Source organism: Geotrypetes seraphini, chromosome 19, assembly GCF_902459505.1.
Source record: "Geotrypetes seraphini chromosome 19, aGeoSer1.1, whole genome shotgun sequence".
NCBI lineage: Eukaryota > Metazoa > Chordata > Amphibia > Gymnophiona > Dermophiidae > Geotrypetes > Geotrypetes seraphini.
Genome location: NC_047102.1, coordinates 23,908,232 through 23,927,549, shown reverse-complemented (window position 1 = coordinate 23,927,549; position 19,318 = coordinate 23,908,232). Strand labels below are relative to the sequence as shown.

At 48.3% G+C, this 19,318-nt stretch overlaps 1 protein-coding gene across 5 annotated transcripts in view; it reads right to left on the bottom strand.

The window, feature by feature from the left end:
• GTF2H1 (general transcription factor IIH subunit 1) overlaps positions 1-19,318 on the bottom strand; it is a 92,568-nt gene that overhangs the window by 38,918 nt on the left and 34,332 nt on the right. For all 5 annotated transcript variants that reach the window (XM_033928586.1, XM_033928583.1, XM_033928585.1 and 2 more), the window contains 4 exons: positions 11,903-11,982; positions 10,712-10,839; positions 6,933-7,020; positions 324-412 (listed from right to left, as the gene is read on the bottom strand). In XM_033928586.1, coding sequence (XP_033784477.1) covers positions 324-412; positions 6,933-7,020; positions 10,712-10,839; positions 11,903-11,982 — 385 coding nt within the window. The remainder of the gene's footprint in view (positions 1-323; positions 413-6,932; positions 7,021-10,711; positions 10,840-11,902; positions 11,983-19,318) is intronic.

The following is a 19,318-nucleotide window of genomic DNA, read 5'->3' as shown; positions in this document are numbered from 1 at the left end:
AACAAAGGGCCTTTTTGAAGCAGTGATATTTATTATATTGTAATCGCCCCTTGATGTTCTGAGGACCTATGTCCAATAATTATTTCTTGTATTGCTTAAGTAAGCTCACTATTCATAAGAACAGGATTTTATATTTCATTAGCTTTATTTTTCATCCTTTTTTGAGGATTTTTAGCAAGGAATTTATAAGCAGGACACACCACTTCAATATCTACCTCATTCTGGACCTTATTCTGACAACCATGAAAAATGTGATGCTGAAATACTGCTTTAAATGCAGATGAAATCTTATTATTTCCCCAATGTGAAAAATGTAATATGACCTGTCTGATTTCTTTAGATTCAGTGCAATAGTTTTCGTGCTGTTATTTTGTCCTAGATCTTCATATTCAATGGACTCCTGTAGTTTCACCTACAAAAACAGTCAAACATTATAATCCCAGTATAATTTGATTTAATCAAAGAGCCCTCAGCGTTCATCAAGGACAGATTCTATAGCAGGCACGCAGTATACAATATAGCACAGTTACTTACCGTAACAGGTGTTATCCAGGGACAGCAGGCAGATATTCTTGACTGATGGGTGACGGCACCGACGGAGCCCCGGTACGGACACTTTTAGAGTGATTGCACTCTAAGAACTTGGAAAGTTCTAGAGACCGCACCGCGCATGCGCGAGTGCCTTCCCGCCCGACCCCGACGCGCGGTCCCTCAGTTAAGATAAGCCAGCTAAGAAGCCAACCCGGGGAGGTGGGTGGGATGCAAGAATATCTGCCTGCTGTCCCTGGATAACACCTGTTACGGTAAGTAACTGTGCTTTATCCCAGGACAAGCAGGCAGCATATTCTTGACTGATGGGTGACCTTCAAGCTAACTAAAAGAGGGATGGAGGGAAGGTTGGCCATTAGGAAAACAAATTTTGTAAAACAGATTGGCCGAAATGTCCATCCCGTCTGGAGAACGCATCCAGACAATAATGAGATGTAAAAGTATGGACTGAGGACCACGTAGCAGCTTTGCAGATTTCCTCAATAGGCGTGGAACGGAGGAAAGCTACAGATGCTGCCATAGCTCTTACTCTATGGGCCGTGACGGAACCCTCTAGTGTCAGTCCCAACTGAGCATAGCAGAATGAAATGCAAGCAGCAAGCCAATTAGATAGCGTGCGCTTAGACACAGGACGTCCCAATTTATTCTGATCAAAGGACAGAAAGAGTTGGGGAGATGATCTGTGGGGCTTAGTACGGTCTAAATAGTAAGCTAAAGCCCGCTTACAGTCCAAAGTATGAAGAGCCTGTTCCCCGGAATGGGAGTGAGGTTTAGGGAAAAAAACAGGTAGTACAATAGATTGGTTGAGATGGAACTCAGAAACAACCTTAGGGAGAAACTTTGGATGTGTACGTAGAACCACCTTGTCGTGGTGAAAAACAGTGAAAGGTGGATCAGAAACTAGTGCATGGAGCTCACTGACCCTCCTGGCAGAGGTGAGAGCAATAAGAAAAAGTACCTTCCAAGTGAGAAATTTGAAAGAGGTAGTAGCCAGGGGTTCAAATGGAGGCTTCATCAAGGCGGAAAGAACCACGTTCAGATCCCAGATCACCGGAGGTGCTTTGAGAGGTGGTTTCAGATTGAAAAGACCTCGCATGAATCTGGAGACCAGGGGATGAGCTGAAAGGAGTTTCCCTTGGACCGGCTCATGAAAGGCCGTAATGGCACTGAGATGAACTCTGATGGAAGTAGACTTGAGACCAGAAGTAGACAGAGAAAGCAGATAATCCAATAGGTGTTCCACTGCAAGAGACTTGGGGTCATGATGATGTAGGAGACACCAAGAAGAAAACCTTGTCCACTTTTGATGGTAACATTGTAGAGTGGCTGGTTTCCTGGAGGCGTCCAGGATGGAGCGAACAGACTGAGATAGCAAAAGATCAGTTGAAGTCAGCCCGAGAGATACCAAGCTGTCAGGTGTAGAGACTGCAGGTTGGGATGGAGGAGGGTTTCCTGATCCTGTGTAAGCAGAGATGGAAACAGTGGAAGTAGAAATGGATCCCTGGAACTGAGTTGAAGTAGAAGGGAGAACCAATGTTGTCTGGGCCACCGTGGAGCAATCAGGATCATGGTGGCCCGTTCCCTCTTTAGTTTGAACAAGGTCCGAAGCATGAGAGGCAGAGGAGGGAAAGCATAAAGGAACAGATTGGACCAATCCAGAAGAAACGCATCCGCTGCCAGACGGTGAGGAGAGTAAAGTCTGGAGCAGAATTGGGGCAACTGATGATTGTGAGGAGCTGCAAAAAGGTCCACCTGAGGAGTGCCCCATTGTGCAAAGATGGACTGTAGAGTCGATGGGTCGAGAGTCCATTCGTGGGGTTGGAGAACTCTGCTGAGCTTGTCCGCTAAGAAGTTCTGTTCTCCCTGAATATAAATCGCTTTCAGGAATAAGCGGCGCGAGGATGCCCAAGACCAGATTCTCTGGGCTTCCTGGCACAAGAGGCGAGAGCCTGTTCCCCCTTGCTTGTTGATGTAGTACATAGCCACCTAGTTGTCTGTGCAAAGTAGAAGGACTTGAGGAAATAGAAGGTGTTGGAAGGCCTTGAGGGCATAGAACATTGCCCTGAGTTCCAGGAAATTGATGTGATGCTTCTTTTCCTGAGGAGTCCAAAGGCCCTGAGTTTGGAACTCGTTCAGATGTGCTCCCCAAGCATAAGGGGAGGCGTCGGTGGTGATGATCAGATGATGAGGAGGCAGATGGAACAGAAGGCCCCTGGAGAGATTTGAGGATATCAACCACCATTGCAGAGACTGACGAAGAGACGATGTCACAGATATGTGTCGTGAGCAAGAGTCTGTCGCTTGAGACCACTGGAGAGCCAGGGTCCATTGAGGAGTGCGCAGGTGAAGCCGTGCCAGGGGTGTGACATGAACTGTGGAGGCCATGTGACCCAAGAGAATCATCATCTGCTTTGCAGAAATGGAGTGCTGGGACAGCACCTGCTGACAGAGCGATTGGAGGTTGTAAAGACGGTTGTCCGGCAAGAAGGCTCTCATCTGGACCGTGTCCAGTACCGCTCCAATGAATTGAAGTCTCCGCGTAGGAAGAAGGTGAGACTTGGGTATGTTGATTTCGAACCCCAGTAGTTGAAGAAAAAAGATGGTCTGGTTAGTGGCCAGAAGAACAGTCTGAGATGAAATGGCCTTGATTAACCAATCGTTCAGGTAGGGAAAAACCTGAAGGTGGTGGGAGCGCAGAAATGCTGCCACCACTACCAGACATTTTGTAAACACTCTTGGAGAGGAGGCAAGACCGAAGGGGAGCACTCTGTATTGGTAATGACAGTGATTGATCATGAAGCGAAGGTACTGTCTGGAGGCCGGATGAATTGGAATGTGAGTGTAGGCCTCTTTGAGATCGAGAGAGCATAGCCAGTCGTTGTGATCGAGGAGAGGATAAAGCGTAGCTAGAGATAGCATCTTGAATTTTTCTTTGACCAAACATTTGTTGAGATCTCACAGATCTAGAATTGGTCTGAGGTCTCCTGTTTTCTTGGGAACTAGAAAATACCGGGAGTAGAATCCTTGCCCTCTTTGGTCCAGAGGAACTTCCTCTATGGCGTTCAGAAGCAGGAGGGACTGAACCTCCTGACAAAGGAGGGCAGATTGAGGAGTGTGCAAAGCAGACTCTTTTGGTAGACTTTGGCCCGGAAGGGTGTGAAAGTTGAGAGAGTAGCCGTGGCGGATGATGTTGAGGACCCACTGGTCCGAAGTGATAACTTCCCACCGGCTGAGAAAGAAAGACAGACGTCCTCCTATCGGTTGAGGGAGGAGAGGAGATGGTTGAACGCTGGCTATGCCCTTGAGGATCAAGTCAAAAGGGCTGAGTCGATTTTTGTGGAGGAGGCGGCTTAGCTGGTTGTTGCTGCTGAGGCCTAGGTGTTTGCCGCTGCTGTTGACGCTGCCTCCTAGGTTGCTGAGTGGAAGGCTGTAAGGGGCGAGCCACAAAACGCCGCTGATAGGCCGTTTGCTGTCTGAATGGCCGTGAAGGTGGAGGTTTCTTCTTGGTCTTAAGAAGGGTATCCCAGCGGGTTTCATGAGCCGAGAGCTTCTGGGTCGTTGAGTCCATAGAATCTCCGAACAGCTCATCCCCTAAACATGGGGCATTAGCCAACCGGTCTTGATGATTAACATCAAGCTCAGAGACTCTGAGCCAAGCCAACCGGCGCATGGCTACAGATATGGCTGTTGCTCTAGAGGTAAGCTCAAAAGTGTCATATATAGACCTTACCATGAATTTTCTGAGCTGGAAAAGAGCTGAAGAGCACTGATGGAAAGCCTCACGATTCCCCACAGGAAGGTACTGCTCAAAGGAAGCCATGGTGGTAAGGAGATGCTTTAAATAAAACGAAAAATGAAAAGCATAGTTACCAGAACGATTAGCAAGCATCGCATTCTGGTAAAGTCGCTTACCGAATTTGTCCATGGCTTTACCCTCTCTGCCAGGAGGGACAGAGGCATAGACACTAGCTCCCAAGGACTTCTTGAGGGTGGATTCTACAAGAAGAGACTCATGAGAGAGCTGTGGTTTATCAAAACCAGGAATGGGGATTACTTTATAAAGGGAATCCAATTTGCGAGGAGCTCCCGGGATAGTAAGAGGAGTCTCCAGATTCTTGTAAAAGGTCTCCCTCAGGATGTCATGTAAAGGGAGTTTCAAGAATTCCTTTGGAGGCTGGTCAAAATCAAGAGCGTCCAAAAAAGCTTTGGACTTTTTAGACTCAGCCTCCAAAGGAATGGAAAGAGATTCACACATATCTCTTAAAAAAGAAGAGAAAGAGGTGGAATCAGGTTTGGAGGAAATATCCTGCAGAACAGGCTCGTCTTCCTCTGATGAACACTCACCTTCTGACTGAAGAGGTTCTTCAGAGTCGCCCCACAGATCAGGGTCTCGAACATGGGGACCACGGTCCCGAGACTCAGGGGTGGATGGTTCTCGGTGTCGGGACTTCTGTACCGACTTACCCGACCTCACCGACGCGGTACCGGGCGATGTTATCGGTCGCACCGGAGCCGATGTCTGAACCGATTGGTGATGAGACCTGGGCTCCGGTGCGAGGACAGGCATCGATGCCGATGAGGCCAAGTGTACCGGTACCGAAGGAGTGGATGGTGACAATACGGACTGTTCCACGATCGGTACCGGTTGCTCAGTGGGGACCGATACCGGAGGGCTCGGTGTCAGGAGAGCTGGAAGGAGTTGTTTGAGCTGTTCCTTCAGCTGTACCTGCAAGATGGCCGCAATGCGATCATCAAGGGAGGGCACCGGTACCGCTTTTTTCTTCTGCGGTACCTGCGGTGCCGCTCGACGCCCGGGAGATGAGGAGCCCGATGTCGAGGGACTCACCTCAATAGGGGCGGAGCGCTTCCGCTGGCGCCTCACGGTCGGCAGGATTGGACTCTCTGCAATGGAGACCGGAGGACATTCCAGCGGGGAAGGCTTCTTAGCCGGCTTACCTGCATGCTGCGACGTCGACGCGGTATCGCGTGGCGTCGATGAGGCGGGTGCCGACGAAACAGGTACCGAGACCGGCGCCGAAGACGTGGGGTCGGACATGTCGGTGCCGAAAAGCAGTCTCTGCTGTATCTCTCGATTTTTGAGAGTCCGCTTTTTCAAAGTGGCACAGCGGGTGCAGGTAGAGGCCTGATGTTCCGGACCCAGACATTGAAGGCACCAGTTGTGCGGGTCTGTTAGGGAAATAGGCCGTGCACACCGCTGGCACTTCTTGAACCCGGGCTGAGGGGGCATGAACGGAAAAACGGCTTCTGCCAAATCGAAGGCCGAGGCCTCGATAATGGCAGTAGGCCCCGCCGGGTCAAATCAAGAAAACTCGACAAAACAAGAGAAAATTATTTTTTTTTTTAAAGAAAGAAAAATGGAAGGGCAAAAAGAACCCGAAAAAGTTTACGCGAGCGGGAAGGCGAATGAAAAAAATTTTTCAACAGCCGTTGAAAATGCGACTTCTTAGCTCCGCGGAAACTAAGAAACTGAGGGACCGCGCGTCGGGGTCGGGCGGGAAGGCACTCGCGCATGCGCGGTGCGGTCTCTAGAACTTTCCAAGTTCTTAGAGTGCAATCACTCTAAAAGTGTCCGTACCGGGGCTCCGTCGGTGCCGTCACCCATCAGTCAAGAATATGCTGCCTGCTTGTCCTGGGATAAGCCCATTTACTATTCGCTTATTGCTCATAAAAGAAAAATGATTCTGTGTCAATAACCATACCACTGAACCGTTTATAGGTAATGATGTCAAGGCTAACCACCCCATTATGATGGGGGTAAAGGACACCTGAAATGCTATTTACAAGCTAATTCCCAATACAAGAGACTGTAAAATGTACTATTGTTCATTCCCCAAGTTCTCACAAACAAAACAAATTTTACACTTTAAAATGATAAATGGGTTTGCATGTTCCTTGTCTTTATATCAAACAACATATTTGTCTAAGGTAGTTTCAGGATGCCAAGTATTTTTTCTTCCATTAAACAATTTTTGAATTATTTTCAGTAATTTTTTCTTTACAATCAAAAATGGAAAACATGCTTCCACTCATTGCCAACCTCAACCCTACTTCCCCCCTCCCCAAATGACACTAGAAACTCTCACTAGTGCCAAGAATTGAAGAATGCACCCTCTGACACAATCCCTCATTGCTGCTCTTTTGCTAACAGAGTCAATCATACCCACTTTTTCCCCTGCAACTTGGGGCACATCCTTCCATTCTCTTCTGAGTTTACGCTTAACAAGTTTGGTTTGACAGCTTATGGTTGCATGGTTTACACAAGCCTAGTACATGCAATGCAAATTCACTTAGTACATGCCAATAAACCAGAGGGAGGGCAACATGTCTGCTAGCACCTATGTTAAATCCACTTAGCTCTGTACCTTTTTAACTGGTGGCTGAAAGAAGTCTGAATCCCTGGAGTTACCATCAGTGCTGCTGGTCTCACTATACTGGTCATTTTGTGCTTCCCTTGAAAATCAGAATATATTAAGAATTAATGAAGACAGATAATACATCTCTGCGGATAAGTACAATGCTCACCTTATTTTCATAATGTGTTTCCAACAAGTACTGGCAGGATACCCAGTTTTCACTGGTTTTAACAGGACGTCCAGCAACCAAAGATCATTTTTTTTTTTTTTCAAATGAATGGTGAGGAAGTATGCAGACCACAAGTGACAGAAGAGTCATCATAAGAAGAAGTAAGAGCAGTAGGCTGAGAGCCAGGATTCAAATCCTGCTGGCATCAGCAACAATCCTTGTACTGTACCGTATTTTCACTCATATACCGTGCACACGGGTATAGCGCGCGGGGAACACAAATTTATGTAAAGAAATTTTTATATACCGTACACACCCGTATACCGCGCATGCCACCCCGACTCTCCCGTCTCCGCCTGACTCTCCTTTCGCCACCCTGACTCTCCTCTCCCCCTTGAAGTCCTGTTCCCACCCTGAAAGCCTGATGCCCCCCCCCCACATCCGATTCACCCCCCCCGCAGGACCGCTCACTCCCCCACAGCCTCCCCACCCACCCCCCATCATGGAGAAGCTCCTACCATTGTCCTGCTGCTTCCTCTGCCGGCAGTCCCGGCCCTTCTGTGAGCCCTGTGTCCGCTGCTTCCTCTTCTGGCGGTCCCGGCCCTTCTGTGAGCCCTGCGCCTGCGCTGCTTCCTCTTCCGGAGGTCCCGCCCTTTCTCTGACATCAGAGAAAGGGCGGGACCGCCGGAAGAGAAAGCAGCGCAGGCGCAGGGCTCACAGAAGGGATAGAACCGCCGGCAGAGGAAGCAGCAGGACAACGGTAGGAGCTTCTCCATGATGGAGTGCAAGCGGTCCTTCGGGGTGCGAGTGCGAGTGGTCCTTCGAGGTGGGGGTGCGAGCGGTCCTGCGGGGTGACTCGGATGTCGGGGGGGGGGGTGTGAACTATGTAAAAAAAAATGTTGTAAAATGCGCTCATGCCTATAACGCGCATGGTTATGCACGGTTTGTAAAATCGTGTATAACGCGCGCGTTATATGCGTGAAAATACGGTAGCCTTGGTCAATTATCTTAAGGCTGTAAGCTGTCAGAAGCAGGGACATAATATACTGGATACTTATCACCACTGCATATGTCTAATAGTAGATACTGAGAGTGTGGTGCAGTGGTTAAAGCTACAGTCTCAGCACCCTGAGGTTGTAGGTTCAAACCCCATGCTGCTCCTTGTGACCCTGGGCAAGTCACTTAATTCCCCCATTGCCCCAGGTACATTACATAGACTGTGAGCCCACCGGGACAGACAGGAAAAAATGCTTGAGTACCTGAATAAGTTCATGTAAAATGTTCTGATCTCCCCTGGGAGAATGGTACAGAAAATTGAATGAATAAATAAATGGCATGCAATTATTTTGACACATTTTCTAAATTTCCATCAATCTCAGCATCCTTTACAAAGTGACATATGGTACACAGCATCCAAAGCAATTTCTCTAACAGTGTAGAGGGAATCCACTCCAGCATGCTACCTCCACTATCTTTTCTTTAAAAACAAGGGGCTAGATGCACAAAACACGGTCATTAAGACCGTATGAGTCACTGTTGGCCCACTTTTTGGCAAGCAATTTGCAGGAGGCTCGCCAGATTCCCATCCGATCAGTCACTTTGAGAGCGACAGAGAGCAACTGACACAAGTGCAGAGCCTCCTGCCACTCAGCTGTTTGGGACTTCCATTTTTTCTTTTTAATGGCACAGATGTTGTGCGTGTGTTGCACATGTACACTATTTGCCCCATTAAAAAAAGAAAAAGCCCCCCCAAAAACGAACAACCCTGTATCAAAAAATCAGGAGAGATGCCAACTCCATCCTGACACTGCAGATGTCCACCACACTGACACCCCCTAGGCATGGACTCCTGAAACCCCTACCCCAAAAATTGGCAGGATGCCACTCCCTCCAGCCACCATGAATCAACCCCACCCCTCCCCCACTGACCCCCCCTCATCATGTCCCCCCCATATAACTCTTCCCCTCCCCTGCTCCCTTCGTAAAAAATAAATAAATAAATCAGCAGGAGGGATGCACTGTCATTGGATGCCCCCCCCCCCAATACCTTAAAAACAGACAACAGCAGGAGGGATGTCCAGCCCTCCTGCTCTCCAGGCCTGCCACTACAAAATGGTGGGCCTTACCCTTCCCAGTTGCATCCTGGAAGGGGCCTAAGGCTCTGATTGGCTCAGGGGCCTAAGACCCCTCCCCTGGGATACAGAGGGAGGAGTCTAAGGCTCTGGGGGCATTAGGCAGGCTCAAATAACTAAGGCCCCACCCAGGGGAGGGGCCTTAGATATCTGATCCAATCAAAGCCTTAGGTCCCTCCCTGTGCATTTAAATTTAATGAAAAGTGTGGAAAATGTTGCGAGACATTAATTTACATATAATATATTTTCCTAAACTATCACTAGTACATCCTAGAGATATGTTTCTATGTTATCTGAGAGAAAAGATTCTAGAGGAATTAATGCCTCTGTTTACCTAAATACTTTATTTACCTCCTACAAAAAAGAAATTCTGCCATTCAAGTGGAGAGAGATTTGAAGATAGATATATTAAATGTTTCAGCAGTGTTGGAATTTTCTGAAACTCAACCTACATCTCTGGTAACTTTGATTGCAATTTTGGCCCTTCTTTCATATAGATTTGTTATCACGTATGTTTTTAAAACTTGAGATATAGCTTTTGTAAGAAAAATCCTGACCAAACTTCCTGATGTTATAAAGGAAACTCAGAAAAAGGCAAAGTTCTCTTTTGCTTAGCCTACGAGTTCTACAAATAGGGGCTCTTTTTTCCTTAAATATCATAGTAAATGCATTTTTATTTACTATTTTGTGCTTACTATACCGCTTATAACTGTACTAGACTAAGTGATTTACAAACTAAAGGAAAATTGGAAAGGAACGGCGATTGAAACATGAGGAGGGGGGACTGGATTTCCCTTTTAAGGACATGTCCGGGGCTCCGGACAGCTTTTCAAAACCCAGCACTTTGTCCGGGTTTTGAAAAGCTGTGTCGGGCAGGGAGGAAGTCCGCACGTGCGCGTGTTGTTATCGCGTGACGGTCGCATATGCATGGACTTCCTCCCTGCCCGACAACAGCAGGAGGTGAGGAGCGGGCGTAACTGGGAGGCCTGGGGGCGGGGCTAGGCGGTCCAGATTTTCCAAAAAGAAAATCTGGCAACCCTAGACTGGATGTACAACTTTTCTATCAGTCACACAAAGAAAGGTAAAAAGCATAAGAAACTGTTAACATTTAAATCGGTTAAATACATTTTAAGCCTATCCAGCTGTCTGCCTTCATTAACTAAGAAGATTACAACTGCTCTGCCACTTGCACCCAACGGAAGATTTGCTATACCATACTGCTTAGCCTTATTCACTGAATCCTGTGTATGATTCTTCCCTTTTGCTTTGTGCAACCCTTAATAACTGTGGCCTGAATGCCAAGTTGTTTCTTTTGGCATTTTGGATGTTTTCCTAGATTGAAGTTTTATTCCCTCTTGATTTCTGTACAAGTGTTTTACTTGTTTTGTAATTTAATATCAATAAATGAAAAGCTAAAGAAAGCACAAGGAGGCCTCCACCATGCAGAACAGTTCAAGAGCAGATTGGCCCTAAACTAGTTCACTTACTCTTTTCGAAGACCAGCTGCAAGGACCATGGCACTGTGATGGTTAAAGCGTTTAATAATAGCAGCATTACTGTTCTCCTTAATGGATTTTGAAGATGAAGTAGATGGTAGAGATGACATACCATAGCCCTGCAAAGAAAAGTACAACAGGATAGGCGAGAAATGTGTGGTTTTCTCAAATTCCTATATAAAATGTACCAATTTTCATTTCTGGATGAATGTCTTTCCATTAGGTCATCATATGCTTAAGACAGCCACAATAACGCATTGCTGCCAAACTCCAGAATCATTTGCTACCACAGAACTGCTGTATTATTTTCCAATTTGAAAAATGTCCTGCAACTCTGCTCTTTTCCCCTTCCCCACCCATAAACATTAGCCTCTTACATCGGAGAGAAACTTTTCCCTGCATTCCCACCACAACATCCTTGCCCCATTTGATAAAGAAAAGGGCAATAAAAAGGTTAACATGGTACTTAGAAAAACCACAATGGCATTGTAATAAGGATGCAGGGACTTTAGATCATTTAATTTATTTCTGTCCTTGTATTAATGCCTTTTGGAAATCAATTTGGCCCCAAATTAATTTGCTATTAGAAAACTTTGTTGCCTTGTCATATGATACAATTTTATTTGGTACTTCAATGAGGTTTAAAAGTCAAATTTCAATGTCTAACAATAAATTACTATTAATATTGACAGGAGTTGCCATTCAACACATCACTAGGAATTGGAAAGACTATACAAGACTCAATTATACCTTTTGGTGGAGTTCAGTATGTTATATGTATAAGATGCAAAGAGTTCTTGCTTTACAGAATGGGAATTATGATAGGTTTAGAAAGATATGGGGGCCATTGATTGAATATTCAAATGATTAGACACCTTTAAATACTTGAAATTTTATAATAAGAAGGGATATAATACATATATGAATGAATTTTATTGATATAGGGAGGGCTGGGGGGATGGGATGGGGGGATAATTTAAAGTATTTAAGATTTATGGTTAAGAATGTACAAGTGATTTTATATAGTATATGATATCATATTGTATACTTGTTAATTGAAGTGAAAATGAATAAAGAATTAAAAAAAAAGAAAAACCACAATGTAGAAAAAATTAAGGTTTTGTTTAAAAATAAGATGAACAATGAATGGCTTCTATCCTTGCATCATGAAGAAATTCTTACCTCATCTAATGATTTATCTTCCAAGGCCATCAAGTCCAGCAGTGGATTTCTCAAACCTTGAGATACCATCGTCTTTAAGCCTATATAATATTAAACACATCTGCATTTCAGTTTCAAGATGATAGATTTAGTATTTACCATGAAAACAATATTTTTAGTTGGGAGCTGCAATTCTGGCAGTATGAAAATTAAAATGCACACAGGAAAGATAGCAACAGTGTGAACTCCCTGCTTTCTGCTACCTCAGTAATATGCTTCAGTCACTCTCTTTTTAGTCTACCTTGAATCTCTGGCCACTCTGTAGAGTCTAGACTGGGTACATGAAATAGTGTGAATGGCAATGGAATTTTTGTGCACTATGAACACACGTGCGCTACTAAAACTACGATCACTGAAAAAAGGGAGATGTGTTAGTTTGGTACAGACTGAAAAGTAAGATAACCATTTGATTTTGTATGTGATTTTATTCCTCGCTTAGATTTATTTAAACATTTTCTATGCCATTTAAAACTAAACGGTTTACATAATTTACATACATAATTTTGTAAAAACATAATAAAACAGACACACAAACAATCAGCAGAAATCATATCTACAAACTAAAACCAAATCATGAATAATTCATCAACTGTGCAGAGAGGAAAATTATTGGCTAAAAGAGGCATCTACAAATAATTGTGTCTTGAATAATTTTCTAAACATGCCCTACAAGGGAGTTCCATATTTTAACTCCTGCACAGCATAAAGTCATTTTGCCAGTCTCAACAAGCCTTGGGTTCACATTCGTCTTCAGTAGAGCTAAATTCTCAGAAAGTAGCGATCTGTTTGGTGTATAGCTAAGCATATTATTTTTAAACCATTTTGGTATATTTCCATACAAGAACTGATGGCAAATCATTACTGCTTTATATTGTATTCTGAAGGCAACTGGTAGCCAATGCAGTTGTTGAAGATATGGCGAAATGTGATCATATTTTGCCAATCCCATTATCAATCTTGTTGCTGCATTTTGTATAACCTGCAATGCCCTACACCTTGCTTTTGTTATGCCAAGGTCAGTGTAGCAAATGCATTTGTGCAAAACATACTTGCACGGTCTTGATTGCTTGCAACTTCATTGTAAGGCCAGATGCCTAAAATGGTGGATAAGCGGGTTATAAATAATTTTAAATAAATAAATAGCCAAGCCTGGAACGGCCAGTGAATCTGGTAGAGACCAGTAAATAAAGAGGTTTTCAGTATGCTTGGGTCAGGCATCAAAGGAGCTGGTAGGTAGAGAACAGGAAATGAAACAAAGTGAGCAGCAAAACATATTCCTGAAGTCCTAGTTTTGAGCTCTACTGAGGAAATTGAAGAAGGGGGAATCTATCATAGCACCTGGATGTAAAAGGGACCCCATTTAAGAATATTTTAATGATGTTCCTATATGGTGGGTTAGAGAATGACATGGGAAAAAGCACAGTTACTTACCGTAACAGGTGTTATCCAGGGACAGCAGGCAGATATTCTCACATGTGGGTGACGTCATCCACGGAGCCCCGACGCGGACAGCTTTTCAAGCAAACTTGATTGAAGCTTTCAAGTTTGCTAGTGCTGCACCACGCATGTGTGTGCCTTCCTGATCCACTAGAGGGCGCATACCCTCCTCATGGTCCTCAGTTCAGATAGCTAGCAAAGAAGCCAACCCCGGGGAGGCGGGCGGGTTGTGAGAATATCTGCCTGCTGTCCCTGGATAACACCTGTTACGGTAAGTAACTGTGCTTTATCCCAGGACAAGCAGGCAGCATATTCTCACATGTGGGTGACCTCCAAGCTAACCAAAAGGGGACGGAGGGAAGTTGGCAATCCAAGAAAACAGATTATACAAAACCGACTGGCCAAACCGGCCGTCGCTCCTGGACAGAGTATCCAGGCAGTAGTAGGTGAAAGTATGAACCGAAGACCAAGTGGCAGCCTTGCCAAACTCCTCGACAGGCGTCGACCTGAGGAAAGCTACAGAAGCCGCCATCGCTCGGACTCTATGTCCTGTGACTCGACCATACAGTGCGAGACCAGCCCGAGCATATGAAAAGGAAAAATAAGCAGCCAACCAGTTGGACAAGGGGCGCTTGGAAACTGGGCGTCCCGATCAATTAGGACGAAGGACAAAAAGAATGAGGAACCGTCCAAGGAGACTGATGTGCGTTGAAGACAAAAAACCAACGCCCTCTTACATTCAAGAATGCGAAGCGCCACCTCGCCAGGAGATGAGTGGGGCTTCGGAAAAAAGACCGAAAGAACAATGGAAAGATCGCATGACCACCGTGTCATAAGAATTACAGGAAAAGACGGGTCCACAATCAGAGCTAGCAGCTCACTGATTCTGCGAGCAGAAGTGAGAGCAACCAGGAATACCACCTGCCAGGTGAAGGAATTCAAAAGAGCTCCATCAAATGGAGATACCACCAATTGAGCCAGGAACACACAAAGATCCCAACCACCGGAGGGGCTTTGAGCGGAGGATGTACCATGAAGAGATACCTCATAAAGCGGGAAACCGTCGAAAGGACGGAGTCCCATACCTCGGCCGATGAAAGTCAGCAAATGCACAGAGGTCTCGTGAGAGACCAGACCGAGACAAGGGCAACAAATAATCCAGCACCAAAGGCAAGGATGGCAGAGAACGAATCCATGCGGTGCTCAGCCCACCACTCAGCAATTCAGGCCCATATCTGGGAAAAGCATTGCCGAGTGGAGATCCTTCGAGAGGGCTCGAGAACACCCCCACCGACTGAGAGAAATAGAAGGAGGGAGGCATGTTGCGAGGAACCAAGCTGATAAGTGTAGAGACTGCAGATTGGAATGCAACAGAAACCGTACCACTGAGACAGCAGAGACGGGAACATCGGTAGAAGCTAAGTCTCCCTGACACACTGGAGGAACAGGGAGAACCATGGCCGCGAAGGCCACAGAGGAGCCATCAAGATCCTGGTGGCGCAGACCGACAGGAGGTGTATCAAAGAGAACCCGCCCATTCCATCGAGAAGGAAGCATCCACCTCGATGCGAACTCGGTAGAACATCCTCGAGCAAAATCGCCCAGTGAGTGAGGGGTCAAGCGAACAGCACTACCAGTTGGGTTCCCCATCGAACAACCACCTGCCGCAGAGTCTGAGAATGGAGCCACCATTCATGCGGCTTAAAAGGGCGACTCAACGCGTCCAGCAGACAATGCTGCACGCCTCGGAAATACATCGCCCCAAGAAAGAAGCAGTGATGTAACGCCCACTGCCATTGACAAAGGGCTTCCCTGCAAAGTGACAGGGAACCTCTACACCCTGGCTAGGTCACCGAATACATCGCCACCGAGATGTCGAGACGCACCAGGACCCCACTATCTTGCAACCAATACCCCGACAATGCAAATGGCCTGGAGCTCCAGCAGATTGATGTGGCTGCGACAGTCCGCACCCGGCCAAGGACCCTGAGTCCGAAGGCCGTCGCCCATGCCGAGGAGTCCATCGGCAGAACCTTCTGATGCGGGAATACGAAGAGGTGGCCCACCAACGAAACAAGCGTGTCAAGGAGGGAGGCACCTCAATGTGCTGGGAAGCGGGATCCCGATCCTGCCATCACTAAGATGCTCGGGTCCAGCGGGGAACATGAAGATGAAACCAGGCGAACCTCGGGACATCCACCGTGGAGACCCCTGATTCCAAAAGGATCAGCATCAGCTCGGCCGAGGCCGAAGACCGCTGAGACACCAGCCGACACAAGCGCCGACAGGCAGTCTGCCGAGGCAGAGGCAGAAAAGACCGGAGGCGGACCGATGACAGAGGGCCTCCCCTCCGCCATAAACAAACAAGGGCCTCCTGTGAGGCCGAGACAAAGATACAGGTCCGCCCCGACGGATACCCGAGACTGGGGCGGGCTGAGTCAGACCCACTCCCGTACTAGAACTAGTGCAGGCCTCGAAGGGCCCGGACCAGACGCAGATGGGAGGAAGGGAATGCCCGACCGACAGCAGGGAGGCTAAACTCCCGGTGCTTAGACACGGAGACACCCCTTCCGAAGGGAGGGGAGGAATCCCCAGAAGGAGAGCCGCCCAGAGGCTATGCGAGAATAGACAAAAAGACGACCAGGAGTCGCCGAAGCCGGCGGCTAACCCCAACCCCGGCGCTGCAGCAGCTATTGCGGCTGCTGCGAAGGAGGCCGAGGTAACACAAGGAAGGTATCCGGAGGCCCCCTCCGGAGGAGTCCAAACCCCCCGGGCAGACGGGATTCAGCTGAAGGCGTCCCGATAGGTCGCGATCTGAGAGGCGGTTAGTGGGCACCGCAAGAGAGGCCTCAATAAGCGCTGAACTCACGCAAGTAAAAACGGCGAGACGAGCCTGGAGGCTCGGAACCTCAGCCACACTCGGCGCCAAGCGAGAGGCCGCATGGCGGGAGCAATAGAACCGGAGCAGGGAGAGAGTCTGAACCCTCTCGAACCGGAGCCGGAGACGCCCCGGTGCAAACCCGCAGTCGACACCGAGGCCCAAAACCCAGCCGCTGCTGCGGGAGAAAGCCCCCAGCGACGTTGCTGTATCAAGCCACAGTCGACTTCGAAACACAAGGCCATAGTCAACCACAGGGCACAAAGCCCTAAGCGACGTCAAGTCACAAAGCCCCCGTCGACGGTACGAAGCCTCAGCAACGACGAGGCACAGAGCTCCAGCCGACGATGAGGCCCCGAGCCCCAGTCGACGTCGAGGCACAAGCCTCAGGCGACGTCGAAACACAAGCGTCAAGGGACGCGGAGCACACGGCCGCAGCCGACGTTGAAGGTACAAAGCATCCGCCGAGACACCCAGCCTCCGTCGACGTCGAGACCTCAAGCCCCAGTCGACATTGAGGCAGAAAATCCAAGCACAAAGCCTTAGACGACGTCGAGGCACCCAGCCGCCTTCTACATCGAGGCGCAAGGCCTCAGGCGGCAAAGAGGCACAAGCCTCAGGCGACGTCGAAGCACAAGCGTCAAGGGGCGCGGAGCACACGGTCGCAGCCAGCCTCCGTCGACATCGAGACCTCAAGCCCCAGTCGACATTGAGGCCGAAAATCCCGCACAAAGCCATAGACGCCTTCAAGGCACGAAGCCCCAGGCGGCGGCGAGGCACCAAGCCCCACGCGACGGCGCGGCACCAAGCCCCAGTCGACTGCGAGGAACGAAGCCCGGTCGACGTGGAGGCCCGAAACCTCATGCTACGTCGAGGCATGAAGCCTCCATCGACGTCGAGGCACGAAGCCTCCGTCGACTTTGAGGCACGAAGCTCCAGTCGACGTCGAGGAACGAAGCTCCAGGCGATGTCGAGGCACCTCGAGGGTCAGAAGGCAGCACCGTACCAATGAACTGGTAAGAAAGGAGCAGCAGTGTGCTCCATAAGGGCAACCTTGATCTGAGTATTCCCATGGAAGGAGGCACGCTCAGAAGGTCTCGTAGAGGCGGGCACGACTGCCCTCGATGCCTCAGTTGACGTCGAGGCACGAAGCCTCAGTCGACGTCGAGGCACGAAGCCGCAGTCAAGGTCAAGGCACGAAGCCTCAGTTGACGCCGAGGCACGAAGCCCGGTCGACGCCGAGGTACGAAGCCCCAGTCGACCTCGAGGCACGAAGCCTCAGTCGACCTCGAGGCACGACGCCCCAGTCGACGTCGAGGCACGAAGCCTCAGTCAAGGTCGAGGCACTAAGCCTCAGTTGACGTCAAGGCACGAAGCCCGGTCGACGCCGAGGCACGAAGCCCCAGTCGACGCCGAGGCACGAAGCCACAGTCGACGTCGAGGCCCGAAGCCTCAGTCGACGTACGAAGCCTCAGTCGACGTCGAGGCCCGAAGCCCCAGTCGACGTCGAGGCACGAAGCCTCAGCCGACGTCGAGGCACGCAGCCTCAGACGACCTCGCGGCACGAAGCCTCAGTCGACGTCGAGGTACGAAGCCTGTCGACGTCGAGGCACGAAGCCTCAGTCGACACTGATGTACGAAGCCTCAGTCGACGTCGAGGCACGAAGCCTCAGTCGACGTCGAGGTACGAAGCCTGTCGACGTCCAGGCACGAAGCCTCGATCGACATCGAGGCACGAAGCCTCAGTCGACACTGATGTACGAAGCCTCAGTCGACGCCGAGGCACGAAGCTCCAGCCGACGTCGAGGCACATCGAGGTTCAGAAGTCAGCACCGTACCCATGAACAGGTAAGAAAGGTGCAGCAGTGCGCTCCATAAGGGCAACCTCGATATGAGTATTCCCATGGGAGGAGGCACGCTTTGAAGGTCTCGTAGAGGCGGGCACGACTGCACTCGATGCCTGGAATGCCTGAGACTCAGCCAATGGCATTACCGAGGTAATGCAGCTAGAAGACAAAAAGAAAGAAAGAAGACTTACCAAGGATAGAAGCTACTCAGTCCGATTCCCACGAAGGAACAAGGGTCCCGGCCATCCTGCTCACACGAGGTGAGCCCGGAGAGAGGCCAGGGAAGAAGAAAATACAGCTGCAGCCAAATGAGGCCTAGCCGCATGGCTGAGGCCCAAGAAGGGCCGGCCGGATAGAAACACAATAAAAAGTCCTTTTTTTTTTTTTTTTTTTTTTTTTGAAAACAAAGAAACACATGATCAAGTAACAGCGCACAGCGACTCCCTAACAAAATAAAGAAGCCGCGGTGCTAGAAAGGCACTTAAAGAACGGAGAGAAGAGAGACAGGGCTTTCTGGCTCCGCGGAAAACTAAGAACTGAGGACCATGAGGAGGGTATGCGCCCTCTAGTGGATCAGGAAGGCACACACATGCGTGGTGCAGCACTAGCAAACTTGAAAGCTTCAATCAAGTTTGCTTGAAAAGCTGTCCGCGTCGGGGCTCCGTGGATGACGTCACCCACATGTGAGAATATGCTGCCTGCTTGTCCTGGGATAAAATTTGTTCCCGTCTCCGCCCCGTCCCCACAAACCATCTGATCCCATCCACACAAGCCTCAAATAGTTTTAAAATAATAATAACAGTTTATATACCGCAGGACTGTGTAGTTCTATGCGGTTTACAATGGTTAAAAATGCTACAAATTAAGTAAAACTAACAAAGTAAAAGCTAGTACTGAACTTATTTTTATTAAAGTATATAGAGAAACAATATTCTGTACAATTCAAAGTTCTGGCTGATGAACTAGAGAAAGAGATGTTCAGCTGGCAGGGCTTTGTTTATAAATATTTATCAAAACAACTAATATACTACTTTATCTTAAAGCCAAAAAAAAAAGAAAAGAAATAGAATTTTTTTCTACCTTTGTTGTCTGATGATTTCCTCATCTTCTCCTCATTCAATTCCTTCCATCCACTGTCTGCCTCTCTCCCTTCCCTCACCCCATTGGTCTGGCACCCATCCTCTTCTCTCTGCTCCCCCCATAGTCTAGCATCTC